The sequence below is a fragment of the Aristolochia californica genome, unplaced genomic scaffold, assembly GCF_029961685.1.
Source record: "Aristolochia californica isolate CCGP_79_NKW_82.1479 unplaced genomic scaffold, dmAriCali1.0.hap1 SCAF_16, whole genome shotgun sequence".
Classification (NCBI taxonomy): domain Eukaryota; kingdom Viridiplantae; phylum Streptophyta; class Magnoliopsida; order Piperales; family Aristolochiaceae; genus Aristolochia; species Aristolochia californica.
Genome location: NW_027181837.1, coordinates 22,084,453 through 22,107,213, shown reverse-complemented (window position 1 = coordinate 22,107,213; position 22,761 = coordinate 22,084,453). Strand labels below are relative to the sequence as shown.

The following is a 22,761-nucleotide window of genomic DNA, read 5'->3' as shown; positions in this document are numbered from 1 at the left end:
TCCAAATCGGAAGACTTTTTCTTCTGATGCTGCTGCTGCAATGACAGTGCGATTGGAACCCCTTCTCGTGTTCGTTTATGTTTGAAGAAGTGGGAGAAGAAAAGGATAGCAGAAGAGGAAAATAAATCCCACGTGCAGTGCGTGGGCCATTCGTGCCTCCCACCTGTTTGTGAAAATTCTGTGCTGAAGCACAAAGAGACTCGCTGCTGCCACCAGTCTAGATTTTTGTCTGCATTCTATTCTTTTTTATTGCTCAATGTGAATACAAACGGAGGAGAAAATGCTACGTAAGAGCCTTATATTATTTCCATCTTGTAGGGGAATTCAAGTCTAGGGGACCCATTTTTGTGTGGACTGAGATTCTTCTCGTTCCATTAAAGCTCTGTCCTGTCTTTGGCCCTCCACATGCTGTGTTCTGCTGCTCAATTTGCATTTAAATCAGTTCGTTGCAAGACCGAAACTGAACTGTTATTATGCTTCTTCCAATCTACGATTTAGCCTTTCATGAATGAGCTTCTCCATTGTGTCACTCAAATGTTCAGAACGGCTCTTCATTATTTAGTGTAATGTTTAGAGAAATCACGGCCTGTAGACCAACCACAGGTGGCAGAGCTGCTGAGGACACAATACTTGTTACCAATATGAAGACAGGGTTTAGGATAGTTCAACTCACGGTGAATGGAGCTCTTACATAAAGCCTACCTTGAGTTTGATGATTTCGAACTTTGCTCCGTGGTAGGGGAGGATTATTTGATCCTCAGTTGATCCAATGCTTAAGTGATTAGTGTTGAAAATCATGTTATCAACTTTTCATCATCATTATAAGATTTACTGTTGAAGGTCAATTACACAAATCCTTCTTTAACCATGCTTCATATGTATGTGATCCACCTACACATGAATCGTCCAAGTTGTTTGCAATTTTTTTTTGTGATTCCTGATCGTTTTTTTCTAGATTTTTAGATTGGGGTTTAGGGTTTCATCGGGACCCAACACGCCCATTCCCTTTGGTCTCATCGGTAAGCTGAGATCTTTGTTTTTAGAGTAAAGAATTTTGATCTTCCAGTTAAAAGTTAAGAGTTTTAAGGTGAAATATAGAGTTAATATGGTTTTAACCCATTGTCATCTTCTTTCACTGTCTTGGTTTTAACCCGTCGCGGACAGCCGGCACGACAGAAATTATTGGGCCTCCGTGGATTCTGGACGGCTCGTGTCAGACGGTGGGTACCTCCAAACCTTTCGGAAAAGCGGCACCGGTTTATCTAGGAGGACGTGCACTCACTGCCTTAGTCACTTTAATTGACGACGTTGCCCCTGCTTGGACGACCTTTTTGCATTGTCAAGAGTGCAGATTACGATGTGAAATCGTGAGAAATTGGTAGGGCACGGATGAGAATGAGGAAGAGGGGTATTTTCGTCAATGAAAAAGTCGGCGTGGCCGTCTTAAATCGGGAAAAAAATAGTATTTTACATGGACGATATGGACGGAAACCGGGGCCCACCTTATTTTCGCTGTAACCGGACCCACTCACTTATATCAAGTGGCGCATGTTAATGAGATACAAATTTGATAGGGACCTTAGTATCAGTCCTTACGCTCTCCATGTGCCAGCGTGTATCGGGCCGATATAGAGTGTGTTTGTCAGGGCAAAATCGGAAATATACCGGCCAATATGCCATTTTCAGCTATACGCCTACCCAGGAGTCACTCGATCAATGAAGAGCCTCTTTTCTATTCTCCCAAAGGCCCATTGAAATTCATTTTTAAAATCAAACCCCAAGTTAAAGTATCCGATGAAGCCCATTGAAACTCATGGCTCGGATAATATACAAGATTTCAAACTCGAATTAACTCGGATAATATAAAAGTAGACCCTTTATATGGTACAAAAAAGAGTGACAATAGTGAAAAAAATGAATCAAGAGATTACATATTGATATATAGCTCAAAGAGATCCTGAGATCCTATCTATTCACTCAAAATCAAACCAAATGACCCAAAACTCGGCTGAGCTGATTCAGTTTGGAATGACTGCTACATTTGACTCAGTAATACTGATCTAGGAGACTGGGACCCAAAAAAGACCTAAGTGATTTACGAGCTTGAAATTCTTCTAGTTCCGACTGCAATCAGACTCTTAGTTAGATTGGTTAATTGCTGAGAACGAGAACGAGAACTCAAGCAGTCTTAGAATTGTGAGTTGCTGAGAAATGTGACCATGCATCTACTACTCTGAAACATTTTGTCCATTTTCTGCCACACCGAGCTTTGGACTTCTAACAGCTTCTTTGCTTTATCTTGCAAACTTGGTAGGCGTCTAACAGTTTCACCGTGTATCTGTTCACAAAGAAGAAGAAAGACAAGCATATAAGGTATTTTTACCAGGGTATAAGAGGGTAAGATCAAAGTTAAAGAGGCTTCTAGATTTTTTTAAGTTACAGGCAGAGAAAATAATAATCAAACAATAGAGTTGTTTAACTAACTCCAGCTCTCTCTGAGCAGTGCTACACCCCTTTTTTCTTTTCAGTTAAAAGGCTTAATGATACAGGTTAACTAACAGCCCTGGAATTACCCAGAGTAGAAAACGTACATAATAGCTAATCTATAAAATCCAGCATTCATAAATTCCCCTTGTTCATTTAAAACGACAAACTTTGCCCTTCCTTCAAAAATGAAATATGTTTTTTTTTTCAAAAATAATAGCATCAAAGTCTAGCAAAAGTTCTCAATTCTCATCTCAAACCATGAATTCATAGAAGGCATATTTCAGAACTTAATGATTTTGAAAACTCTGGATGGAAAGAGAATGAAAGCAGTTCTACTTTTTAGCTTAATTAAAAACAATTGCACATTGCATCAGATGAACACTTAAAGCTGTATAAATTTTACCTTGAGAAACAATCTAATCACTGCCTGAATGAACTCAAAGTTGCTTTGGCAGGAAATCTCATGAATAAAATAATCTAATAGCAATCCTATAGCTTTCAGTTCTGGTCTCTCTTCAGGTTCTTGAAGAACTTCATCGTCCACAATCTGAAGCATTCGCAGTTCCATATCCAGGGTTGAAGGGGACAAACCATTGATGTAGTCTGTGAATGCTGAAACTGCCATTGAAGAGTACAGGAACATGAATTGCGTTAAATGGATATGCATATAAAAAGATTAATCAAGGTATCCAAATCAACCCCTCAAGCCAATCTTCAGAAACAATGTAACTAATTTCTGTGTCTTCATGGTCAAGGGAGAGTAGATCTAGTCTCTCAATTAAGAGCTGATTTCTCTTTGGAACCAGAAGATCCACCTATAAAGTTCAAAGAGGAAGGTTGCCAGTACAAGAGTTTGATCTTTTACTTGATGACAAGTAATTACTACTAAGTTGAAAGATAAAACTTATACTGGATCAGCAGGTTGAAGTGTTCCACACCAGACTACAAGGCCTGGTACAGTCCTTCAAAAACAAAATATTTCAGATTCTAATAATCCTGAAAAATCATAAATTTTTTTTTTTTATAAATCATGAATCTGTCTACAACCTAAATTTGTAGGGATTTTAATCTTTGAATTATTAGAGGGGCATAGATGATTTGAAACTTTGTTTAACCAGTGAACTAGTTCAGTTGCTCAACAATTCAAACAGCTTGGGCTAATTTAAACATTATGTCACCATTTATTGGGGTTGATTGATAGCTCAGGTTTTACAGCACTGAATACATTCTTATTTTCTCTCTATTAGCACAAAAAGCAAGATGACTTAGGACCTGCTGTGTCTTAATACTTTTTCATATTTAATTTCCTTTCCTCGTGTTGATGAAGTTGAAGTAAAGATTGCCAAATTGAACACAGAAAAGCTAAAAAGACGAGATGAAAGAGATTCGTTGACTTGCTCAACATGCAGACTTACAAACAAGACTTACAGTGTTTCTCCTCTGTGGCAGACTCAAGAAGATGCAGAAATGGAGACAACAAATCAGTCTTTCTCCTAACAACAGCTAATTCATTGCTTCTATTGTCCTCCTGGCCAGAAGCAACATCATTAGGCCTAAACAGAATATCCCCAGATAAAGAAGGGATAGATGGCAAGAAGAACGGAGCATTCTCTGGCTTCTTAGGGGGCTCAATTGGCTTGTTGCGTTCCTGAATTCCACAAAAAAAGGAGTTCAGTAATGCAAAACAAGAAAAAAATCCATATAAGCACAAAAAGTTTTACTAAATCTTTTTTAAGACAATTGGAAACAGTCCTCTTGAAGCTGATAATGCTAAAACTGATGGTATGGACCTTTATAATGTCTAGATTCAGAAGACTTTGCCACTGGCTCTTTGGCAGCAATGACAGTGTCACAAGATCAGGAATTTGATTAGTGAAAGAAGCACTTGAATCCTTAGATTTTAGTTCTTGCCCCGTTGGTTGCACCAGTTTTGCATCTTCAGGGTCAGATCCTTCTTTAGAAGACACAGCCGGCATTTGAACAATTGCAACTTCCCTGCCACTGGCAAATAAATCCGCATTGGATGATCCAGAGAACATCGCCTGATTAACCCTGCCCAATTTCAAGAGTAATCGGTTTAAGAGAACAAAAATGACAGAGAAAAGATGTAATGAGTTAGCCCAAGCTTCTATTTGTTTGACACTAACATGATTAGAATAGTAGTACTTACCAGAGATAGACACCAATTTGATCCACATGTGAAGTTGCCAGCACATCCATGTTAGGGGAGAGAGTTAAAGCTGTGATAGCAACATCTACTTGTAATGCATCAATCTGTCTTGCTAAAATAACATCCCAAATTCTAAGAGTCCTATCCATGCTAGAAGACAGAAGCCATTTCCCATCCTCACTGAAGCACAAGTCAGTGATGCGATCTGAGTGACCCTCAAACCTACGAACTAACCGAAGAGATAAAACATCATACACACGAAGAACCATATCATCTGCTACAACTGCTAGAAGACCTGAAAAAATATATTACGTCACCAGATGTTTTCCATTGAAGACAGTGATATGTGGGAACAGTATTTGAAAATAGTTTTACCATTGGTTCGGTGGTAGACAAGTTTAACCACAGAACAACCAACTTCCCACTTAGATTTCAATTCCCGTCCCTTGAAATCCCACACCTGTAGAAAGACAAAAACCAAACCATTTGATTCAACATGAATAGAATTAAAAGGTCCAAAGTTTTTATTAAAAAATTTAAAAAAAAAGACTTCAAAACGTTGAAAAAAAATAAATAAGATTTTCAAAATAATGCACCTTATATCAAAAGTAAAACTCAAAATTAAATGCTGCAAAGAGATAACTAGATTCATACCTATAAGCTGAAAACAATAAGAAAAAAAACTTGTGCCAAATATTGTCAACCAACAGAGCAAAACCACAACATAGCTTGTACAAAGGGATATATAGAGATAAAGAAGCACATATCCTAAACCTTTATATCACCGACATGTCCTCCACTTATCATTAGAGAATTTGTGGCATCACAAGCAACACCAATGACTTGCCCATCATGGGCATAACTTCTTGTTTCAGCTATGTCGATATAGCTGCCTCGACTTATTCCAGATTGAAGATTAAACTTTTCAATCCAACCACCCTCTGTCCCCAGTACAACAAAATTGCCGCAGGCACTGATTGCACAGGACTGCAAAGGACAAATAAGACAAGGATTCAAACTACAGATATCACAAAGAAGCATTTTTTAACAATGCTGCTTTTATCAATAACTAGGAAGTGAACGAAAGATTTAAACATCACTGGAGTCAACCCATGATCATCAAAAACAGTACCTTAACAGGTGTTGGATTGTCTGGACATGGTTTGAGAATATGCTCACCAATGACAAAATTCTGAAGCCTCCATACGTAAGCTCGCGGTGTATCCATATGGCAAGTAACCACATTGCACCAATCACGCTCACGGATTCCAGCTTTTTTTATCCACCCGAAATCAGAGAAAAAGAAATAAGGCCATCGGTGAAAGACTATCACTTAAAGCAAGAAAGAACAAATATCTTCTCTGAAAATACGTGAGACAGTGGAGATTACATGCCAGTAAAACATTAAAAGGCGTGCGGATAGAAAGGAGGTGCTTAGTAAGTTGTATCCAACTCCACAAGCAAAATTTACAGGTAAACCATCTTGTTTAAGCAACTCCACAAGCTGTACTCAAATCATCTTCTTGTTTTTTCATTGCATTTACATCTAAACTTCCAGGTAAATACACAACCAATTCTTCTCATATTCCCTTTTAAGAGAGCAAGAGCACTCTTTAAACTTCTGTGACCTAGCTGAAAACTGACCATTATGCTCATACAAGCCATGAATTCTTGACTTAATTCTTTTAAAAAATAATAAAATAGCACAATTTTATAGCAAGCCCGTGAGGCTAAACAGCTAGAAGAGGGGTCGAGTGGGGATCCCTTACAATGGGTGGTTGACAAGAAACCCCCTCCTTAGCTACGGCATCAGCTGACGAATTAGCTGATCAGAAACATTGATTCCAGCAAACTACAAAATCATCTGCAAGGTCCAAAATCTCATAAAAAAGGTGACGCAGCTGCCATGGAAGGGCTTTCTTGCCGCTGCACCAGTTGTTGACTTTCTTCAACTCTCCCTCAATGAAGGCATACCTTCAATGAGACATACCCACAGACCATGACGGAGGGCAGATAGTGCAACAAATGTAGAATCAACCATGACTAAAAGTCAAAGGAAGGAAATGGGGATGTTGCCAGTGTGGGAAAAAAAAGTTCATCCAAAACCTGCAGGACCTGGGTTGCCAAGTGAGCTCCCATCGAAGTTGAACATTTTGGTCCAAAACACTAGTGCCTCCAGATGATGATTGGGAGGTAGAGGACAGTCCGGTTATGATCTGGATTGTCAATAGTATTGATTCTATTCTTAGAAATCAAGTGATAAATTATGAGACAGCAAAGGGTATATGGTTGTCTCTAGAATCTTTATATACACTGGAGATCAATCTATCTCGAGTTTACGAGTTGTATACAGACTTTTTTGGGTTGAAAAAAAGAAATCGAACTGCTATAGAATATTATAGTGCCTTCCTTGGCATATGGCATATCCAATGTATATCATCCCTTTACTATGGATGAGAATGTGTTGAGAAAACAGCAAAATCAACTGTTTGTTGCAAAAAAAATGGATAGTTTAGGTGCTGAATTTGATGCTAATTAAGCCCAGGTGTTAGCTTTAGACGAAATTCCTACTCTCTCTACCACTTTTAATTGAATTATGAGTGTTGAGAAAACTATTACACCTAGAATTGGTAAAGGAGGTAAGATAATGGAAGCCACTGCTCTTAATACTTCCAACACTACATCAGCCCCTACAGATTCCTCTAGAGGTAAAGATCTGATAGATGTTGGGTCAAGTTTGGAAAGCCTGAACAGGCCCGTCTTATTGGGGTGATGTTGTTCTTACAGCATGTTTCTTGGTAATAGAATGTCTTCATCTGTGTTAGAAGGAAAAATCCCTATGTAGGTTCTTTTGCCGTCTACACCATTATAAACACAAAGTGATGAATTAAATGATAGAACACAGTCTCAGAGGTTACTGGGAAAGTTAATTTACTCAACAGTTACTAGACTTGACATTTCTTAATGTGTAGTGAGGCAGTTTATGGAACGTCCTTGAAAAGTACACTTAGAAATTACACAAAGAATTTTGAGGTATTTGAAAGGAGCACCAAGAAAAGGTCTTTTCTTTAGACCTAACAATCATATCAAGAAAGAGGTTTTCTCTGATGTGGACTATCCAAACTGGACAGAAACTCAAACCTCCGGATATTGCGTCTTCCTAGGAGGAAATTTGGTCTATTGGAGAAGCAAAAAGCAGAATGTTATAGTCCGATCTACTGGAGAAGTTGAATACAGGATGATGGCTCACACAGTGAGCGAGTTGATGCAAGTTAGGTCAGTCTCACGAGAGTTGGGTTTCAACCAAGATGAGCCAATGAAAATGTTTTGTGATAATCAAGCTAAGATTTTTATTGCAAGTAACCCAATGTTCCATCAGAGGACTAAACATATAGAAGTGGATTGCCACTTCATTTGAGATGCGGTGATGAAAACGGAGGTAGTAACTCCGTTTGTTCAGTCTAGAGATCAATTGGGAGATGTCTTTACCAAGGCTCTCGGTAAGCAAGAGTTTATATCATTCTGCAACAAGTTCGAACTCCTAGATATATACGCTCCAATTTGAGGGGGAGTGTTAGAAAATACATCCCAGGAGTATTTTGGTCATTTTACCACATCAATGGTTAATTCTCTTTATGTAATTTTATTCAACATGCTAAATTATATCAATGGTTAAATTTTCATGTACATAGGATTAGTTATGGAGATATAAGGAGATTAAGGTTTATTTAGTGTATAAGGGCATTTTTGTAATTTTTAACTCAAAAAACTTATTTAAGGAGTCTCGGAATTCATGCACAATACCCAATGAAGCCATTCAGGGTTTTCAGAAAGTTCTTCTCACTTCTCCTTTTTCTCTCAATTTCTCCTCTTCCTCCACCCAAATCGTGATTTTTATATGAGCTTTAGGCAATTATGAGTCGGAGGGGTCCATTGTTGAAGGGAGATCTTCTTAGGGATAGAGGGATAGAGAGATGACCTACATCCTCCCAATGTTGTCGAATATAGCCTCCTTCGAATTGACAATATTCCTTTAAAAACATAGCCAAGAAATGGAGCTGGAAAAGATGAGCTACGAAAGGGAAGGTAAAGGGGAGGCTCGATTTTGGAATACTCTCTTATTTCTTTCCAGGCCAAAACAACCAAAGGACGTAGGCTGAGACAACATTGAGCAGAAGGACCTGAGCTTCAGAAGGGGGATTTCAAGTAGCTAGTCTAGCAAACTGGAGAAGGAGGTAGGAAGACAGAAACTTGCTAAAAGGGTTGAGGAAGAAGCTCCAGATCTCATTGGAAGCCGCACATTGCAGCAGAAGATGATATTGATCTCCCCTGGGCACCACAAAGCTTGCAACTAGAGTTGGCCATATTTGTTCCTCTTGAGACGGTTATCACAGGTCAGGATCCTTCATTTCAGACCACAGAAGATGAAAAATCTTGCTTTAGAGGAGTAATATTGGAGCTTGAGGTCTGATGTTGAGAGAGGAGCTGGAAGCAGGAGGAAACCTTAAATTCGTCATCAGACTCAACAGCCCAAACCAGGGAGTCAGTAAAGTTTCACTTGACGTAGAGGTTACCCAATTGCTAGAGGGCAGAAGCCTTCATAGATTCAGTATGAAATTGAGGTTCCAGCAAAATTCTTGACTTATTCTTTCATGAGCAAGTGTCTCAAGAACACCATCCCATACTCAACAGTTTCATGGAACAGAAAACTGTTGTATGACTTTCCATATCAGCAACAAGCCACAGCATAATTAAACTGTTCTCCCAAACTAATCCTCAGGTCTCATTCTTTTTTATCAACAAGAGCATCTTCTAAGACAATTCCTTGCTCGAGATGATATTTAACAACTAGTTCATCAAACAAGCCAATTCTTTTTTATCAATTGAATGAACCAACTTATTCAATCAAACAACATTCTAAAGAGGACATTTTTTTGAATGGCAAGAGAGATTTTATTAAGAGAGGGAAAGTACAAGAGCCACAATTAACTGGAAAGGGAAAATTTTATGCCTTGTTAATTTATCAAACTAGCGAAAAATAAATAAATCAATTTTTAGCACATTGGTGGGAACTATCAGAAGCTAATATTTCATGATTTTTCACATTTGGCTAGCCAAACAACAGAGTTAAACGAACTAGTTAATATATCAAAGACCTTACCACAATCAAAAGCAATAACAGGCTTCAATTTTATTTCTTCTTCCTGCAAAGAAACAAACAAAAACAATAAAAAATTAAAAAAAATGGGTGCAGAAAAATTACTCATTCACTCGCACAAGAAAGAGGAAAGCTAAGTAGTAATTGTTTAACAACTAAAAAACCTGGTCACATGAACATCAACTTTCCTCCCTTTCATACCTTCACTTTACGTTTCTTTGCTCTTTTTGTAACATGACGTTGAGAGAGTTCTCTACTTTGTTGATCCTGTCCATTCACGATAAACAATCTTCATTACTTACAGCATGTTATGTGCAAAAGTGGGAAAATGAGAAAAAATAGAAAGAAAAAGAGAGAAACCAAAGCATGAGAAAGAGAATCAGAGGGCGCAGCTTCAGCACTCATTTAAAGGTCTGGAGTTCATCCCCTCTTCCTATTAAACCTCACTCATGATGAGTCAAAAATATATAAATGCCCCTTTATACCCAACTCACCATAACTCCCTAATTGCAACTCAGAATCAAATAGAACTTGAACCATTACGATACATGCACCATGACAAACTTACTCCTAACATAGAGGGGCAGTCTGATAAATGTGAAATGACCAAACTACCTTCCCCTCGCCCCAAAGCTGGAGAGTATATATCTAGAAGCTCCCAAAATTAACTTTTTTTTCCTAAGGCCTTAGTAAACACATCACCAAGTTGATCTGTAGATTTAACATATGGAGTGACTACGACTTATTACAACATCACGACTGAAATGGCAGTCTACTCAACATGTTCAGTTCATTCACGAAATATCAAATTAATAACAACGAAAATGGCAGCTTGATAGCCATAATGCATCACCATCACACCCTTGGTTGGGAGACTTTACTCTTGCAAAACTGATCGAACAACTATTACCCAGTATTCTACTTTTGCACTAAAACGAGCCATAACATTTTATTTCTTGCTCTTCCAATTAACCAAATTCGCTCCAACAAATACACAATACGCAATGGTAGACTTTCAGTCTAACTTGGACCCTATATAGTCAGCATCAAAGTATCCTTCAATCTGCAAATAACCATGTGGCTCAAACAATAAACTTTACCTTGGTGTTTCCTTCAAACATCTCAATATTTTATGTTCAACCTTTAGATGAATCATTCTTGAATACTCCATGAATTGACTGACTACACTTACAACAAACAAGATGTTAAGCAGTGTAATTGTAACATAAATTAGTTTGCCTACAAACCATCTATATATAGTTGTATCTTTGTGTAAAGTCTATCATCTTCATGAAGATTATGGTTCACTTCTATGGGTGTCTTGACAAGCTTTGCTCTCAACAAAGCATACTCTTGTAGCATATATGTAACATACTTCCTTTGTGTCAAAGCAATTTTTCCCTTACTTTTTGCTACCTCAATCCTAAAAAATTACTTGAGGGGATATAATACCTTGATTTAAAAATGTTTTGCAAGATGTACTTAAGACCTCTTCCATACCTTCTGCATGGCTTCCTGACAACTCTATGTTATCCATGTATATAATTGGCACTATAATTGTAGAAGACCTCTTCAAAACAAATAATGAGTGACCATGATGGCTTCTAGTAAAGCCCGAAAACTAATAACTTTCCTGAACTTAAAACCATACTTTGGGGCTTTGTTTGAGGCCATAAGTGGCCAAGTTCAACCTACATATTTTCAGTCTCCCCCAGAGCATTATACCCAGAAAGTATCTCCATGTATACCTCCTTGTCAACACCACATAAGAAGGTTTTTTTATGTCTAGTAACAACCACAAAAATCAAATTGCAAACAAATATCAACCAAGTCATAGGCAAAAAAGTTTCAAATACATCCACACCATATGTTTAGGTGAACCCCTTAGCTATAAGTTTGGCAATCTCTCTATGGACTCCTAAGCCTTGTATCTCACAATATAGACCTAGCGACATCCCACAATGGCAACACCTAGAGGTAGATCACACAATGTCCAAGTACCCCTATCAAGCAATGTCTCCATCTCTACATCCATGGCATGCTTCCATTGAAAAGATAATAAAAACATCCTATAATGACGAAAGAATAGTATAAGAGAACAAAGACAAGGCAAACATTTTAGACGAATGAGACAATGAGTCAAAAAAAGGACACAAATTTGGATATGGGATGACGAGTACAAGCATGAACACCCTTGTGAAAAGCAATAGGAAAATCCAAATCACTTACCTTAGGAGCCACCACAAGGAGGAAATTGGCAAGGATAGAGAAGAGGGAGCCTTTGATGGCGTCTTGGGAGGTTTCTTTCATTGGTAAACTTGCAATCGCATTAGCTAGTCAGTACTAGGTGTGGGACTAAGAACATCCTCCACTAGAATAGGAGCGACAACATAAACATCAAGTGGTGTAGAAATAGTAGATTCACGAGACTTTGAAAAATAAAGAACATTTTCAAAGAATGTGACATCAGCAAACACTTAAAGTTTTTTCGATGAAAGGACATTAAACTACCCTTTTTAAGTACGAGAATAACCAAGGAAACTACACTAAAATGATCTAGGAGAGAACTTGTTATTGACGAGCCAAAAATATACATAAAGCAAACAAACCTAATATCATGAGGAGAAAGAAGAAGCAATTCACAGTTGGGTTTAAAATACAGAAGAGAATCCTTTTGATGAGAAAACAAGCAATAAGGATTGCATCACCCCACAAAAATTTTGAAAACTGCATTTAAAATAAAATGGTTTGTGCAACCTCAGCAAGTCTCAGTTCTTCCTTTCTGTTACCCAATTTTGTTGTGGGGAATATACACAAGAAGACTAATGAATAATACCATTAGCATGACAAAAGGAATCAAAATTGTGGCTCATAAACTCAAGCCCATAATCAAAACGAAATACACAAAGAGATTCACCAAAATGATTGTTTATTTCACTCTTAAAATTGAGAAACACATCAAATACTTCAAATTTCTCCAATAGAAGTACACCAATCTAGATCTACTAATGCTATCAATAAAGGAAACAAAATATTGATAACCAAAGACCCTAGGTACCCGCAAGGACCCCATACATCTAAATGAAATACTTCAAACAAACTAGACAATGACTTTGATTGAAAGGAGATAGTCCGATGGTACTTCCCAGGCTAACCGGATTCACACTGAAAAAAGTTGAAAGTAACAATGGAAATACTGCATCGGTGAGCCTTCCAAGACGTAAAAACCCTCACTCTCAAGCTCTAAACCAATAGTCCTCCTCGTCTAGAGGTCTTGAACAACGAGTAGGAAAGAAGGTTACCAAACAATTCAAAGATTTTGTAATCTGACTGAAAGACAACAAGTTAACTGGACAAACAAAATAGACCCTAAAGTTGAACTTTGCCCACTCCACTAATAGGTAAGGAGGAGCCATCAACAAGGGTGACATATTTAAAGAGGGAAAGTAAATATGGAAGACATACTTGACATGTGCAAAGATGCACCAAACTCGATCACCCATAATGTGGCAGGAAATGCAAGAAAAACATACCTAAACTAGCCATGGTGGTTGTAGTTGTAGTGTCAACATCAAATCACTGAGCTTCATGGATGTGGTGGACAGGTCAACTATGCCACCATTTGAGCCAATTTGTGAAGTTCATCTAGGCCACCAAGATTACCTACTACATGTCTCATTGAAGTCTTGTCACCTTCTAAAAACACAAGAATTGGCTCACGTAGTTTTTTCAAAACTTGTCCTAGCACTTATTTGAGAAGTGCTTAATGCACCTACAATGGACACTCATATCACTTCTACCATCACGACAACTAGAAGTATCTCAACCCCGTTCCCTACTACCTCCTCCAATCCACGGGGTGTAAACAACTCAGTGTAAATTAGGGGCAGTAGCTTCTGCCCCCTTACTTTTCTTGCCGCCTTATGGAGCCACAGCTGTCTCAACTAAAACTATTCTGTTAAAAGCCTTCCTCAATGAAGGAACATCATCAACAGTAAGTAATTAGGTCCTAATTGCATCATACTTAGTACCTGACAGATCAAGAAACTTGGCCACATGATTTTTCCCAAATTGCTTTAGAAGCTAGTTGTCATCTATTATAAAAGAATGGTATATGCTAATCTCATATAATATACTTTGCAATTCACTAAAACAATCAATCACAATTCTATACCATCTTTTAAGACTAAAGAACTTCACATAGAGTTCAAAAACCTATGACAAATTACTTTCCTAATCATATATATTCTCAAAAGAAATCCAATATTTCCTTTCTTGTCTCACAATTCATAACTTGATTTCATAATCAGAATTTAATACTTGTTTATAAGTCATATAATAACTCGGTTATCTTTAGCTTCCCAATCATCAGTAATAGGAGTGGGAGGGTCATCCCTCAGATACTTGATTTTTCTTGTCTTTAAGATACACTTGGACAGATTTAGTCCAACTTACATAAGTTTATCCATTCAACTTGTCAGTTCTAACCATAATAGTATCCTTATCTTAAGAATTTTCACTCTTTGTAGGAGTAATAACTTCACCCAACTTGGCCATAATTTACCACAAAAAACTTTTAAATCCACACATCAATCAATCTAAAGCAAGCTAAAACACCAACCAACACCCAAAAAATAGTAAATAGCCTATGAAAATAAAACAGAGCCCACAATGGATACGATTAGAGCACCCAAACTTCAAACCAAACCACTACTACTCAGGCACCCTCTTAACAGTAGTAATTCAATTCAAAATTGCAAAAATCATCAACAACATAGATGACATTAGTAAACTCAGGGATGATGCAGGCGAACAAGCGCAAGTCTGGGGGCCTATGCAGATCAAGGTTTGGGAAAAAACCCAACATACAACCCTCTAGGGGCATAAATAACTCGTAAAACTGCTCAATTGGCAATACAAGACAAAAGAAGAAGGAAAAATCTAACCTCAAATTTCAATCAGCAGAGAATTCTGAAAATCCCCTTTTTTGGAGTATTTGCAAAAGGAGAAAGGTTACTGCAAACTCTCTACAACTGGATCTTAGAGCTCTTATACCATGCAAAAAAGGAAAATAGAGAAGAAATAGAAAAAAGACGAGAGAGAAAGGAGAGCACGAGAGAGAGAGAAAGAGAATTAGAGTGTGCAGCTTCAGCATTCGTTGAGAGCTCTGAAAGTCAACACTTCTTCTTAACCCTCACTTAAGTCATAATGAGTCAAAAGTACATAAATGCCCTCAATACCCAACTCACCATAACTACCTAATTACAACTCAAAATCAAATAAAACTTGAACCATACGACACATACACCAAAACAAACAATCTAATAAATATAAAATGACCAAACAAACCTCTTTCATTTAATTCAACATGATGGTAATGCGTGATGATTTTGTATGCATTATCTGTTCATATTAAAGTTTCTTTTTTACAGAACGGCAGGAGCTTCTAATTATAGGCAACTTATATTAAAAGAGGCAGTGGTCCTTTTACACAAAAGAAAATTTATCCTCTTTCCCATAATAACACAGACTTTACCGTTGTATATACCTATATTAGATATGTATATGTTTGTCTTTGTACCGATGCTGTATATTGTAAAATGAAACTCAAGTAATTCTTATCAGTGGCCTTGTGCAAACAAACCTGAATGACAGAGAAAAGACGAAATGCACGATCTTGTCCAGCAGATAAAATGTGCCTTCCATTACCATAGAATCTGAATGAAATTATCAAAATTTTAGTAACCAAAACAAGGCATGGTAAGATATGTACCCTTAATTTTCTCTGTTCCTAACTTTTAACTGGAAAATGTAAAAAGGAATCACACAATAACCAAAAGAATACCAGAGAAGATGTCACAAGGAAAGACTACTATCAATGAACCCTAAAGCATAAAAAACTAAGTAACAATGGTCTCTAGAGGATTGCATAAAGAGCATTTGTATAAGAGAGGACAGAACCCTGAGTGGCACAGCCCAATCAACAGTCTTCACCTTAGGCACGAAGGAGGAGCACTGTGACCACTTCGGAAGCGTAAAAGACGAGGATCCCCATCACTTGTGTCAAAAATCCACATCTGCACAAATTTGAAAGGGAAACAGGTTTATATCTTCAAAGGAGAGTATCAACAAGTGCATCTTTAAATTCTATGAATCTTTTCACTGTTTCAAAAATAATGAATGTATGTCTAAATGAAGCAGCCAAACAGATAACCTATTTGTAAAAATTCATCTGGAAAGACACGTTGGCTTGTAATTAAAGACAAAGAATCGTAATACAAGCATCACTAAATATCAAAACAGAAGTGTACTTTTCCCTCCTCTGGGAGCTCTCTTAATGGATTCTCATTCTCATTTTTATCACAAAAAAAAAAAAAAAACCAATCAGAAGTGTTAGAACAAAGTTAAATGAAGTAACCCAAATGATATCACCAGTCTATTCATCTAACCACCAAGAATGAAGACCCAATATTTTTTTTTGAAAGAATTTGCAACACGAGGACTTCCATGGAGGTCACCCATCCTAGTACTACTCTCGCCCATGAAGACCCAACATTACAACCTGTAATGAACAGGATTTTCTTGAAAGAGTTTGCTATCACCTTAGATGCCTGGAAGCACCAGCTATCTAATGCCCAAATTTTTGGACTTTTCATTTAATATAGTAAAGTCCATTGGAGACCATTCTAATCCACACAATGACTAATGATTAGACTTAGATAAATTTTTCTTTAAATATCAAGTTTTCACTTTTTTAGTGAGAAGTAATTTAACTTTTTTCTGTTAAATGCTTAATTATACTAGCTTTTCCTATTGATAATTAATTGTTTATTAATATGCATGTTTTAAGTAACTTCCCCATTTATAAAAAATAGGGGGCAAGCATCACGGAGCACTTTGCCAAACTAGAATGCTTACGAGTATAGACATAATCTCAATAAAATTTTTAGTTCAATGCAAATAAAGTGCCTTTGAATAACCTACTTTTATAGAATTGTCGGATGCGGAACTCATAAGCACGGGCTCATTGGCAAAAAAATGCAATGATACAATCGAACCATCATGTGCTTCTTTTATGACTGATTGCAACCGCCTCTTCTCAAGATTCCATATGCTTATGACACCAGATGAGCCTCCAGATGCTAAGAGAGGCTGCCCATCTACCCACAGAGAACAGAAAGTTAAGTTTGAACAAAATGAAGAATGAAGAATTCAAAAATTGATAAGTAAAACTGCTGCATAAAAGCAGCCATTCGCATTGACACTGTTAGCATACAGGGAATGTTGGGACAGAAAGTGATTCTCTAGACAGAATGTGTTATTGAGCATAAAATTAGTGCAAAACTTACATTAACTAAATAAAATATGACTCCCCCATTATCCATAAATTGAGAGAAAATTAAATTCCATCCAAAGAGGTAGAATTTCCCTTTCCTCTGTATAATTTTTAAGGGAAACGAGGAAGCTTGCCGTCATCCTCAATCTCAACCTTAGATATGACATAAAAATTCAAGTGTCCCCACCCTATTTGTAACTTTCAAATAAGACACTTCAACAAAAATCCACATTCTCAGGAGAAAGTAGATAACTTTAGAATGAACTTTGACTCTCTTTCCCCGGGTGATGTACTTTCATATGGACCAACACCCCCTACTCCATCCCCTAAGAAAAAACACAGTATATGATCATAAGGCTTACCTGTTCTAAAGGACAAAGCTGTCACAGAGCCACGAGTAGCATGTGTAAATGAAACTATTTCTTCATCGTATTTTAAATTGTGAACATGAACCTTTCCATCAGAACACCCAACTGCAACTACGTCTAGGGCAGGAGAGGACACACAGCACTGAACAGATGAGCTCCAGCCTTTAAATTCATAAAGTTTCTTCTTTGAGCTAATGTTCCAAAGCTGCATTGAACCTTCTTGGCTTCCAAAAACAACCTGAGTGGTGCATATTTGTCATTCTAAGATTTTTGCAAGCAAATGAAGCAGTAAGAACCATGTTTGCTAAACAACTACAACCGTGGATCAATCACTTACTTTATTTAAATAAGTATCTGGATGCATCACGCAAGTAGGAGAGAAATTCTGCTCCAGCTGAATATGTTCAACTGGAGCAAGGTTCAGCTCAGTACCTTTGAATGCCCATAAAAACATATTGCCTTTAGCGTCAAGGCTCAGAACATGTTCCCCAAACAAGAGCAGCGAATTAATCTTTTCATTGTGTTTGCTCCACGTTGCCACCTGCACAAAATATTATCCAATAGTAAACAATCTAAAGAACAAAAATTTAATAACACAGTCTTCCTTTACCATTTAGTTAATAGTACAAGCTCAATATACACATTCCGGCTGCATATGATAATTCCATAGTCAAGAACCAACATAACAGTTTCACCAAACCACCACATTCAATAGGCAAAACAGAAGCCATATTAGTGTTGCCCTCTCTTGTACCTTTTTCTCTTTTGAGCGTTTTTAATAAACAAAATTATCATTGTTCTGAAAAAAAAAAAAAAAACAGTTGTACTCTTTCTTTCTTTTTTTATTTAGAGGGGCGCGGCAGGATTCGAACTCGCGACCTGACGCACCTGATGTAAAGAGAATACCACTAGACCAAACGCACAGTTGTACTCTTTCTAAATGCTAATTAATGGAGATTTTGTTGAAAAAACTTACATAAGTTTTACCATCTATAGTCTTTTAATCAGACAAGAGCATAATTTTCTTGAAAACGTTAAAAGCATAAGTATCCTTTTAATAAAAAGAAAGAATGACGAGCAGTAAGGAGAACACCTATCCTAGTCATCTAAGGACTTGTCTTCTCATCTTCCATTTTCTTGGTTGGATTTTTAATAACTGTTTTTTTTACATGGTAACAATGCCTCATTGATCAATCTAAATAAACATTTTTTGTCTAATTATTTCGGTCTTGACTTTTTTTCCTTAAAAGTTCAATCAAGGAACTTCCTTCCAGTTTCTTGAACTGAGATAAGTCTTTGTTTAAACAAGTTTTCAACCAGTCCAAAAGTTTTTTTCCGTTCTAAACATATCTAAGCAATCCAAAACTACAAATTTGGGAAGTCTTTCCTATTTTTCATGTCAAGCTCAAAATTGTTAGAGCTAGAATAATTTGGTCTAATCCATTTGATTTATTCCTCTCGGTTTTGATTTCTCTCCACTTATTCGAGCCTGGTCCATCAACTATTCACTTCAGCTCGTTAAAAGCATCATTTTGTTGCTTCTCTAATATTAGAATTTGATAATTCCTTCCCAAAGCTCATTAATTTTAATTTTCAGCACTCTTCTGTACACAATTAAATCATAGCAGCTTTGATAACAAGTTTTCACCACCCCATTTTCTTTACCCAATTTGCAGCAATTGTCAGTAATTTATTTAGTAGTTTTTAAGACAACATCTAAAGTGACTTCTCCTCAGACCAGTCGTCAGATTCCAATCCTATATGTGATATAGGAAGGGTTAAAATACTCGAATTTGGTCTGGTCTAAGAATTTCAATTCCTATCAAATAATAATTCTAGAGTCTGTATAAATGAAATACACTATTCAGCGGGAATTTCTGTAGCATTCCTTTCTCATTGCTCTGTTATTCTATTTCTGATCTCCAAGGAAAATTGAATTTTCTCAAAATGGGGGAAAATTTAAAATTGTTCACCTGCCTTCTCTAATACTTTATCCTCTCTCTCTTAGGAAAACCTCTGTTTTCTGGTTATTTATTCACAAAATTAAAATAACATGCTGTTATGACTTATTTATCTAATCATATAAACTAAAGAAATGACTGTCTTTTTCATTCTAATTGTATAAAATAGTAAATATTTGAACCCTTTTTTTTCCATGCATACCATATAAAATAACAAAAAAATAACCTGCCTCTATGTTTCACATAAGGTAACACAAGTTCTCTTAAAACTATTTTTCATTTTTTTCACATAAGATAATGAAAATACCCTTCTTTTATACATGTCCTATAAAATCACATCAAATCTCAAAAGAAAAACAACAAAGACAAGAAAATAGATGGAAAATTGATGATGCTCATATCATCCAGCAGATGCTTAATTCTGTGGAATACTGTATATAATCCTCTGAGATGTCTATCATTTTGTTCATGAGCAAGTTCAACCTCGAGAAATCATCACACTATTTTGTTTAAATGGTGAGGATTATATTAGGGAGAACAAAAATGAACAAAGGGAAATCATCACCCTTTATGTTTCTTCCATAGACAATTGTCTTATATGTACATAAACCTCCAAGAACAACATGATTTAGGATATTGGTGGCAACTGGAAATTTAAGTTTGAGATGGTGTATTGAAGTATGGTGTTAAAGTTGGGTCCAAGACCATAAAAAAAATGACTCGCAGAAGTTAGGAGGCCTTCTCCCATGTAATAAGCACAGGATCTTTCTAATCATGGATCAATATGGGACTATTCTAATGTTCCCATCTAATGTGGGTCTTCTTTCTGACTCGTGGATAATTTTGAATAGAAGCCTACATAAGGTTACTTGCACTTAACCCATGTTGAAGTGGGTTACTTCCTAAGGTGGCTAGTCATTTTGGGATGGGCCTTGGACCCAACTTAATAGGATTTTTACGTCTTCATTCTTATTGAATGGAAAAAAATCCTGCATTGAGAAGATTTAAAAAAAAAATCATTAGGTTATAAAGTTGAGCAATCGGCCTTCTAAGTGGCTAGTCATTTTGGGATGGAACTTTGTTTAAGCCAACAGTGGTATCATATCAGGTTGAGTGTTTAGGTCAAGGCCTAGTGTGTGTTCCCCAAGTTATTTGTGTTTCGTGGCTCCATGAGATGAGAGTCATGTTGTTTGTGTTGTACACATGTCGCAAACCCATTATGTTTCCAAAATGAGTAGCCACTTAGAAGGCCTATTGTTAATCTTATAACCCAATCATTTTCTTTAACACTCAATGTAGGACTTTTTTCTACACCACTACTCACGTTCAGACACACATAATGGGTTTGCGACATGTGTACAACACAAACAACATGACTCTCATCTCATGAAGCCACGAAACACAAATAACTTGGGGAACACACACTGGGCCTTGACCTAAACACTCAACCTGATATGATACCACTGTTGGCTTAAACAAAGTTCCATCCCAAAATGACTAGCCACTTAGAAGGCCGATTGCTCAACTTTATAACCTAATGATTTTTTTTTTAAATCTTCTCAATGTAGGATTTTTTTCCATTCAATAAGAATGAAGACGTAAAAATCCCATTAAGTTGAAAATATAAAATATTTTATTGTATTCTCGCCCACACCCAATGACATCCACATTCTTAATAATTTTGCATGGAAGTACAGCACAGCATGACACCTCATTCCCATTTGGCCTATCTCAGTAGTAGCCAACAGCTTGAACCAATCAAAAGGACTAAAATAAGGCCGGTAACTGTTTTTTACTTCCGGTAAAATATTATTCCAAATCAAAAAAGAAAAAGAAACACAGAAAACATAGTAGGAAACAAAATTTGATATTGTCTCAGTATCTCATAATCTTTGACGGTGACTAGCTAGTTGAAATTCAATTCTCTAACTGCTTTAAAGTTCTTCTCATTTTCTACATTCTAAACAGTCTTTAACTTGCAGCCTTTCATCGAGCAGCTTGATCTGCTTTCTTTTGTAAATTTTGACTTCATTTTTTTTATTGGTAGAAAAACATATACAATAAGAGAAGGAAAAAGAGTATAGGATGCAACTGAGAGCAAACTTGTACATGGGGGAAACACATAGAAGCCCATGAAAGGATGTCAGCTGGGTACTAACAATATGCGAAACTTAACCAGCCTACTGAATGATGACTTCCAACTTATAATATCATTCTTCAATTAGGAGAAAGGAAAGGAAACCACATATTTAACTAGCTTACAGAAGAATTTCAACAACTAACTTGATGAGAACGCCTGAAAACTGCAATATTGTTTCCAAAAGCAGCAAAAGTGTAATCACGATAAGATGCCAGAGCCCGGATCTTCTTCGACAATTGAGGTCCTTCATAACAAATTTAAACAAATCTCAAGGTCAGAATACAGCAGAAAGACTACCAAGTAGCATTTAAAAGAGAAACACAAATTAAAGGATTAAATCGTCATATCAATTTCCATCAGAATGCAGCAGGTACTAAATGAATCATATCCAAGGCTCACCTACAAGAACCAGCGTCAACTTGGCACACTGTAGAAACAGAAACAGAAACAGTTTATCAGTTTACGTATTGCGTTTTACTTTAAGAAATATGCAACTGCATGCATATGGCGATGAGCCCCCTAGTACATAAAATAAAATATGAAATTTTATTTGGCAGGCTTCACATCATAACCGAGTTACCGGAACCATTCAACAAAGCCATACTGCTCATAACACAGCAGTAACCGTACCAAGACGGCCTAAATTGAGACATCTATTCATGAGAGATTTTTGCTTCTATAGACTAATCCACTGGATGGATTACATGAACCAAAACACTAGAATGATACAGTTATCATTGAAGCTGATTGCACGAACTGAATAAAAAAGTATTTTGAATAGCATAAACCTCAAAAATAAGCAAACACTTACATCATATATCTGCCATGCTTTTCCTACACTAACTGTGACGAAGGTTTCAGTTCCGAGTCTCTGAACGGAGAACGGAACGCCAGTAGTTATATAACCAATAGCGCGAAACGGCTCGAAAATGCCCATTTTTTAGGTTTACCCAGGGAAGTGAAAACTCTGGTCAGGAAAGAAAGGAGGCGGGAGACGAGCCGAAGTGCAGCCTGCTGGTGAGAGGCAATCTCTTATACTTTCCTCCAAAAATTGGCGTATGCCGCTAAGGGGGCGTTAGTCAACAACCTGAAAATTTGAAACAGTTTCCAGTAATGCGAAAATTTTCCAGTGTTAGTCCCA

At 36.9% G+C, this 22,761-nt stretch overlaps 1 protein-coding gene across 1 annotated transcript; it reads right to left on the bottom strand.

The window, feature by feature from the left end:
• Positions 1 to 1,828: 1,828 nt before the first annotated feature.
• Positions 1,829 to 22,696, bottom strand: LOC137952988 (uncharacterized). Its single transcript, XM_068800149.1, has 18 exons — positions 22,432 to 22,696; positions 22,020 to 22,047; positions 21,764 to 21,864; positions 17,857 to 18,060; positions 17,514 to 17,757; positions 16,800 to 16,975; positions 15,810 to 15,892; positions 15,460 to 15,532; positions 10,017 to 10,082; positions 9,819 to 9,861; positions 5,790 to 5,929; positions 5,432 to 5,644; positions 5,033 to 5,117; positions 4,658 to 4,952; positions 4,278 to 4,539; positions 3,916 to 4,135; positions 2,891 to 3,105; positions 1,829 to 2,338 (listed from the first exon to the last, which is right to left on the bottom strand). The coding sequence occupies exons 1-18, from the start codon at positions 22,555 to 22,557 to the stop codon at positions 2,189 to 2,191; spliced, it is 2,724 nt and encodes a 907-aa protein (XP_068656250.1). The 5' UTR covers positions 22,558 to 22,696; the 3' UTR covers positions 1,829 to 2,188.
• Between the last annotated feature and the right edge of the window lie 65 nt (positions 22,697 to 22,761).

Excerpts from the sequence above, each read along its gene's own strand:
- LOC137952988 (XM_068800149.1), bottom strand. The coding sequence starts at position 22,557 with ATGGGCATTTTCGAGCCGTTTCGCGCTATTGGTTATATAACTACTGGC. Across the intron at positions 21,865-22,019 it reads GTTGACGCTGGTTCTTGTAG|GACCTCAATTGTCGAAGAAG; the intron begins GTGAGCCTTGGA and ends TTTGTTATGAAG. Across the intron at positions 5,645-5,789 it reads ACAATCCAACACCTGTTAAG|TCCTGTGCAATCAGTGCCTG; the intron begins GTACTGTTTTTG and ends TGTCCTTTGCAG.